The 7,620-nt window shown below is 46.0% G+C and overlaps 1 protein-coding gene across 1 annotated transcript; it reads right to left on the bottom strand.

Moving 5' to 3' along the window:
• Positions 1-1,263: 1,263 nt before the first annotated feature.
• Positions 1,264-5,328, bottom strand: LOC132245617 (olfactory receptor 6N1-like). The gene is made up of 2 exons (XM_059718279.1): positions 5,246-5,328; positions 1,264-2,400 (listed from the first exon to the last, which is right to left on the bottom strand). The coding sequence occupies exon 2, from the start codon at positions 2,241-2,243 to the stop codon at positions 1,275-1,277; it is 969 nt and encodes a 322-aa protein (XP_059574262.1). The 5' UTR covers positions 2,244-2,400; positions 5,246-5,328; the 3' UTR covers positions 1,264-1,274.
• Positions 5,329-7,620: the final 2,292 nt, after the last annotated feature.

Raw genomic sequence — 7,620 nt, 5'->3', positions numbered from 1 at the left:
GGAGCAGGTGCTGCTCCCTATAACACAGACAGAAAGACCGCTAGCCCAAATAGAATCATAGGCCTGGGCAATGGATGCAGCAAAAAGAGACCTTTGTAATGCTCACCTATGGCCAGGCACCAGCTCAGGAGGGTGACAGCCCAGGCAAATATTGCCTGCAGGCTGTCCAGAGGGGCACACAGGGCCTGCTTGACTCGTGGACAGAGAGTAGCTCCTGCCAGCTCCCTCTGGTGTGTGCCCCAAGGCACAAAGCAGCTTCAGCCTTTTATACCTTGCAGCTAGAAGCTGACAGAAAGCAGATGAGCGCAGCTTCAGGAGAGGGGGTCAGGCAGGAGCCCTAAGGCCAGCCTCCAGCTGGCTCCATAGTGACTGGGCAGACCCAGCCTAGAGGCTCCCAAATTACTGCACGGTAATGCCTCCACACATGCATTACTACACTGCAACTAATCGCCTATCAATTTGGTACCTTCATGATGAAGCAGTGTAGTGTCCATGTGTGTGTACACATGATGAGCAGCTACTCTGCCATTGCAATTTCCACCCCTCTCACCCCTTCCATTACAGTACACTGCTATGGTGAAGTATCTGCTAAAAATAACCATGCACCATGCATGCAAAGCTGTTACTGAACCTTTCTTTCGTACTTCCAACAGGAAGTACTAAAGCACTGGACAATAACATCACGATAAGGCAACATGTCCTCTCTCTAGAAATAAGGGAGATATGCCCTTAGAAATAAGGGAGACATGCCCTCTCTCTAGAAATTGTTGATGGAGATGAAGCTTCTGGCAGAGCTGCTGGTAGAGACAAAGGTTCAGACTTGATGGCTGACATCTATCAGGAGCAGAAACTATTTGTTCCCATTTGTCTGGAAAATACCAAGCCAAGTGCAGTACAACAGGATATAGGTAGTAGATGATAATATACTTCTTAGGATTATAAAGCACCTCACATCGAGGGTTGTATCAACCTAGTCACTTTTACTCTGGAAGAACTTTTATTAGTTCTACAAAACCCATGAGAAATAATACATACTATTAGCATAAGTACAGAGGAGCCTGAAATTGTGTGTGTGTGTGTGTGTGTGGGGGGGGGGGGGGTTCATGTTCAGAACGTTCCACCTCAAAGAGGGGAAGGAAAGATAAAGTTTTAACTGTTTACAAGAATATACTGCCTTTCAACCAGGTTCACCTTTAACAAACGTAAAGATACAACACTTGTGCAGAAGACTCTTGAAACCCAAACCGCACAATTACAGTTTCTTTCACTTATCCTCATATCAGCCGGGTAGTTTGAATTCCCAGGATCCTAAATTTGCTGACAACTTTTCTCAGGCCCTCTTTCACTTCTCTGTTCCTCAGACTGTAGATAAGGGGATTGATCAGGGGTGTAAGGATTGTGTAGAAAACAGAAAATGCTTTGTTCAAGTACCTCAGTATGTTGTTTTTTGGTAGCAAATATACAATCAATATGGTCCCATAAAAAATTGTTACTACAATGAGGTGGGAGGAGCAGGTAGCAAATGCCTTTTGTCTTCCCCTCCCAGAAGGGATTCTCAGAATGGCATCTATGATACAAATGTAGGATGCCAGAGTTAAGAGAAATGGGGAAAGGGCAGCAAAGGAGGAAGTTATAAAACTAATAAGAATGACCAGCCTCGTATCACTGCAGGAGAGCTGTATCACTGGAGTGAAGTCACAAAAGAAGTGGTCAATCTCATTGTGCCCACAGAAAGTTAATTGTGACATAAAACTTATTCCTAATGTAGAAACCAGCAATCCTCCTAGCCAAGATCCAGTTGCTAGCAGTAGACAGACTCTGCCATTCATTAACATTGCATAGAGCAGTGGTTTACAAATTGCTAAATACCTATCATAAGACATTGCAGCTAGGAGACAACACTCTGTAGCTGCCAGACATCCAAAAAAATAAAGTTGTGTAACGCAGCCCCTAACAGAAATGGTTCTGTCCCCTGTCAGGAGACTGGCCAGCATCCTGGGCAGGACGGTGGAGATGTAGCAAGTCTCCAAGTACGACAAGTTTCCCAGGAAGAAGTACATGGGGGTATGAAGGTGCGGATCAGCAACAACGAGCACAATGATGAGGATGTTCCCAGTCACGGTCAACATATAGATCACTAGAAACAGCAGGAAGAGAAAAATCTGTAGCTGTGGAATGGTCCCAAATCCTAGAAGGAGGAATTCTGTGATAGATGTGTGATTGTCTCCTCCTACTTCCTCCATGAGGGGTAGCTGGGTTTTTCCTTTCACTCTTCTAGTGAGAAGCAAGGATTTTTGTGGGTGATATCTTTTATTGGACCTTTTTCATGGTCTGGATTAAGTTAGACAAGCTTTTGAACACAAGCATTTTTCATCAGGTCACTATTCTAGTGGGTTATTCCTGGAAAATGAAAAAAAAAAGTAATGATCTTTGAAAGTTTGCTATATAGTTCCACCAGGGAGATGTACATTGCATCAATACTATGATTGTTCAGCCTCAGGGAACAGTTTATGTTGTCTTTGCTCAGGTTTTGCTCAGGGCTGTGGAATTGCAATTTCCTACTCACCTGCCCCAGGTACCAGCTCCACAGTTATTTAATGCTCTTCTGCCCATGGCATTGCATGCAGGTTTAATGGGCTTAGGGTCACAGAATCATAGATAATTATGGTTGGAAGCAACCTCATCAGTCCAACCCTCTGCTCAAAGCAGGACCTTTCCCAACTATATCATCCGAGACAAGGCTTTGTCTAGCCAGTCCTACTGCCTAATCATACCCAGCAGCTTTTAAGAGAACTGCATCCAAAAAGGAAATGTCCCAAGCAGATGCTTTCAGAAATTCCTTCTTCTCTTTTCTGTAGTTATAAATACTTCATCATCATAGTTACCGTAATCATCATCAACCTCAATATTAATGACCCTTCATGACTTCCACAGTAAGCTCAGCAATAAACTCATTCAAGCCTCATTAGTGGCACCCCCTTAGTCCTCAGGCCTATAACCATCCCCTTCCTTGGGGCCTTCAAATCTCCATCAAATCTCTGTCTTGCTGGCTGGCATCCTGGGTGTGTCTTATAGGAAATGAGAAAGAACATCTGGAGCTCCAGAGAGATTTTGTAGAGTGACAGCAATTGGTTTATAGTCAATAAGCTACAGAGTGGAAAGAGTAACAAACATGGAGAACTGGCTTCCAGTAACTTTCCAGTAAATTTCAGAATGGAAAGAAGAGGGGCAAGATGGAAAGCAGCAGGGCCATGAGTGTGCCAAGTATGGGAAGAGCTTCACTGGGACCACTAACCTGGCCTGACACCTGCACATCCACACAAGGGACCAGCAAGTCCACCCACAGTGCAGGTAGTGCTCCAAGCACACCTACACCCTCAGCACCCACCAATGACTGCACTCAGATGAGCAGCCTCACCTCTGGGGCAAGTGCAGGGAGAACTTTCCTTGCCCCCTTCTCATGTTTTGGAGAGGGGATGGGAAGCTGTTCAAGGGGGGAAATTAGGGAGGGGTCTTTGGGGTCAGGGAGCTGGGGAGGAAGAGGGGAAGAGTGGGGGTTTACGGGGTTCAGTGTTGGGGCAGATGGAGGGGGGCATTTGGGTTTGGGGCTCTAGAAAGCTTTTGTAAGTTATTCTGTCCTCTTAGCTTGAGCCACTGAGCCTTTGTTAGGAAAAGTGTCATATAAATTGAATACATTAAATAAATACGTACAGTTGCATTGGTTGAAGCCCAAAGAAAGGCGGACAAACTAAAAGGTATCAGAATGAATTCTAGCTGTGTGGAGGGAGATCAGTGGCCATATCTTACAGGTGTTAAGAAGAAAGGTTCTGCAAGAAAAGTCAGACCTTCAATATGAGGATACACAGACAGAGTAGAGAGACAAGACGTCAAAGAGACAGGTGGGTGCTTTAGTCTGGATGGAACAAGAGCTGCATGTGGAAGATCTATGGGCCATCACCCTAAAAAAAACTATAGTTTTCTAGACCGCTTTCCCAGAGGTCAGATTTTCAGGGAGACAGGCACTAACTGAATAGGGATGTGGGTTGAATACTTTATTTTTATGCTATTTTGTTTCCTTTCAAGATGAGGACACCTAACAGATGTGTGTACTATGAGGGGTAAGCGTAAGAAAAAAGAGAAGAATTTAATTAGAAGAATAAAAGAAAAGGGAAGTGATGAGAAGTCACACGGCTGAGCAGGGTATATGATGGGGCCAACTTGTGCAAGGGATGGCATTAGGAAATAAGAGATTATATGAAATCCTGCATTTCAGGCTAAGGAAAAGGAGGAAATAAGTGTAGGAAGGGGAGAGGTGCAAGGGAGATGAGCTGAGGGAAGGTGGGAATTTATATAATATGATGTCTTTTTCCCTTGGAAGAAACCAGCAAGAACCTGCGGGGATATGAAGAAGGAAGAGCTTGAAGAACAAAGCAATGATGGTGAAAAGCACCAGAGACATGATGTCAGCTTTGATGAAGCTGGAGAGGCAGAACTGAACAAGGAGAAAGAATTAGTAGAGGAAGAGATAAGCTGGGTCATGGGATTTCTGCGAGAAATGCTCTACAGCAGGAGGGCAAGAAAAGCAGCTGATTCAGGGCATGCGACGGGGCTAGGAGGTTGGTTGGGTGGATTTTGCAGTGGGAGAGAGAGAGGAGAAAATTAAACGTGGAGGGGAGCGAAACAGGTAGAGCTGCAACAGAGCAGCTCCTACTCACAACTGCCAACTATGCTGTCTTGTGCCTCAGACGCAGGAGCTGTGATGAAATGCGTGAAGGGGAGAATGAAAAGCAAGCTGGATCAATAGCTATCCAAACACGGCATGCATCAGGGACAAATGCAGGGCTGCTAACTCATCACTGCTGTGTGTGCTTCTGCTGTAAGGATTGGATCCCTCTCCTGAGCGCAGCTTGGAGCATGCAACGGGGGCACAGGATGGACCTAGAAATCCCAGCCCTTGCATCTGCCAACATTTGAAGATGAGTTTCAGAAAGAAAGGGGAGAGGATAGGATATCCCTGGAATGAAGATGTATAAGAGAAAGAGGTTGCTTGCATGAGGAAAAGGACAAGGAACCAGAAAAAAGGCACATCTGTTCTGTCCCCAGCTATACCGTGCTGGCCACCCCAACATGCATGAGTCTGTTGGGTAGGACTGCAGGCAGGATCCAAGGATACAAGACGGTAGCTCTCACTCTGTCCTGTCAGCCTCCCTGTGGTTAGACCAAGCAGCCATAACATAACACTTACCTATAATCCTCTCCATCTGTAGTGGTGGGGTGTGGGGATCAGTGTCGTGGACCCCATCGCTCTGCTCCTCGCAGTGTCACAGAGTCTCTCTCTACATGCTACTCACCAGCTGGAATGATCTTGCTGTCTTGCCTGTTGGATGTTGCTGTGTGTCCATGCCCAGCGCCACTGCCCCCGTTCGGCATTCGCTCAGGTTTATAAGAAAGCAGCTTCTCACCACCAGGCGTTCATGATGAAACTTTCCTTGGGATTGCAGATAATGATCACTTCTAGCTATTGAATTCACAAGGGAATTAACTTTGTGGCATTTGTTTAAGAGAGTAAACATCGCGGATTCTGCAGTTCTTGTTCAAAACTCAAAATAAATGTCTTTTTCCATAAGGTACAATCTGTATTGTAGCAAGAGCCAAAATAAGTGAGAAAAAACATGCATCGTGTTAATAATTGTATAGAATACTTATGAGGCCATTTTGATCTGTAGTTTTTGTGGTCTGTCTTCAAAGACAGATAAGTATCAGCCCCATTTTACAGATTGGGAAAGTGAAGCACAAAAACTGCAAAGTGCTTTGACAATGAGCACCCGTGAAGTCAGTGGTAGATCAAGTAGTAGAACCCAGATCTCCACATTTCCATGGAACGGGAATCTCCCCTGGACCGGGTTGCACATCATTTTTTAAATATTATTTAATGAGTGCAAAACATGGGAAATACCAATACATGGATATGAGAGCCAAAATCAAGATGTAAGGGACCATTTCTCATTCATATGGAAGGTTCCTTTACTCCAAAATAATATTTGGTCCCACCTTCCTTTATCATAACACTGCCAGGGCAATTTAAAATGAACTTAAGTGAAGGGTAAAATAGACCAAGATCTTAGTCAGCATTGGGTATTTATGCAGCATTTTCATGCCATCTTGATAAATGCTTTCAGAATATCTCGAATGATAAACAGTGCTCAGAGAACCCCCTGTGATGGCTTTGGATGCTCAAACCACCTGGGGATGCAGGAATCTATTTAATCAGATGTATTTTCAAGTTTGATTGCAATAGAGTGGTGTCTTCCAGTTCATCACACTTGATATCTGGTTCACCTCACTCAGCTTCATCAGCCATTGCCAGTTCTCTGCATCAGATCAGGCCCTGCACCAGCTCTGGGTGCTGACACAAGTGACCTTTTCTTTCTCGTGACTGACAGCTATTCCCTTACAGAAGAGCATGGCTTCAGAGTACTTTAAAAGGGCCGGATCCCATGGCAAGCTGAATCCTCGTTACATTGAGGGTTCAGATGAAGGTGTTCCCTCAACTGATTGCTGCAGCCAATCACTGCAGCTGCTTCAGGGAGTGGCTGTGGCCACTTTTGGGAGTGGTTGCAGCGATTGGCTGGTGCTTGCAGGGCGGGCACGAGCACTCCCACCTGCCCCCACTGTCCATTGCCATGCTCATGGTGTGTGATGGCTTATCTTGTGTTTTCACGTTTACATTTTTATTATGAAAAAACCCCCAAATAATTAGAAAAATATATCTTAGGAAGCTTTTGGGTTGAAAAACCCTTTGTCAGGCTGAGGAAACACCTGCAGCTGGTGTGTCTGCTGGTCCTGGATGGCAGGAACAGTAAAGAAGCCAGAGGCTGGCCTGGCACGCATATGTACTGCTGACAGTAACATATATCCAACACAACATCTTTACTTCTTGCTGGCAATTCCTTTATCAGAAGAAAGGCTGTGACAGTTCTGCCTGGGTACCTGTGAAGCTGCTGGTGCTATTGGTGTTGAGCCAGCTGAGTTATTTTGACCTGCCATCATTTACAGTGGTGGACTGGACCGAGGGCATAGGGAAGGAGGAGCCCTCATGGGGGCACGCTGCCGTATTGTGCAGAGGCCCCAGTGCCAGGAAGGGTGCACCTGAGCACACACACAGTCCCACAAGCACCCATGTCACGAGTTTTGCCTGCCTGCAGCCACAGGTGCAGGCCCCAGAACCCAGACTCCTCCTTGACAGCTGGCAGGCTCTGTGGTCGCAGCAGGCTCTAGGAGGCCTGCAGTTTTCACCCCCCCCCCCCCCCGTGCCTTAACACGCACAGTGTCACCTATGTCATGAATCTGGCTTGTCAGCAGGTTGAGGTGCAGCTTCCCAGAAACCCCTGCACCTATCTCCTTGAAACTTGGCAGGCTTTCTGGCCTCAGCAAGAGCTACCAGCCCTGTAGTGTTCACCCCACTGTGGCTTAACACACACACGTGACATGAGTTTTACTTGTCAGCAGCTTGAGCTGCAGTTTTTCAGAAACCCCTGCATCTATCTCCTTGAAACTTGGCTGTCTTTGTTGCCTCAGCAAGAGCTACCATCCCTGCAGTTTTCACCCTGCTGTGGCTTA

Source organism: Alligator mississippiensis, chromosome 15, assembly GCF_030867095.1.
Source record: "Alligator mississippiensis isolate rAllMis1 chromosome 15, rAllMis1, whole genome shotgun sequence".
Classification (NCBI taxonomy): domain Eukaryota; kingdom Metazoa; phylum Chordata; order Crocodylia; family Alligatoridae; genus Alligator; species Alligator mississippiensis.
Note: the sequence above shows the minus strand (reverse complement) of the source record. Positions and strands in the feature narration are given on the sequence as shown.

What these genes read in the sequence shown, in the direction of transcription:
- LOC132245617 (XM_059718279.1), bottom strand. Translation starts at nt 2,243, where the DNA reads ATGGAGGAAGTAGGAGGAGACAATCACACATCTATCACAGAATTCCTC.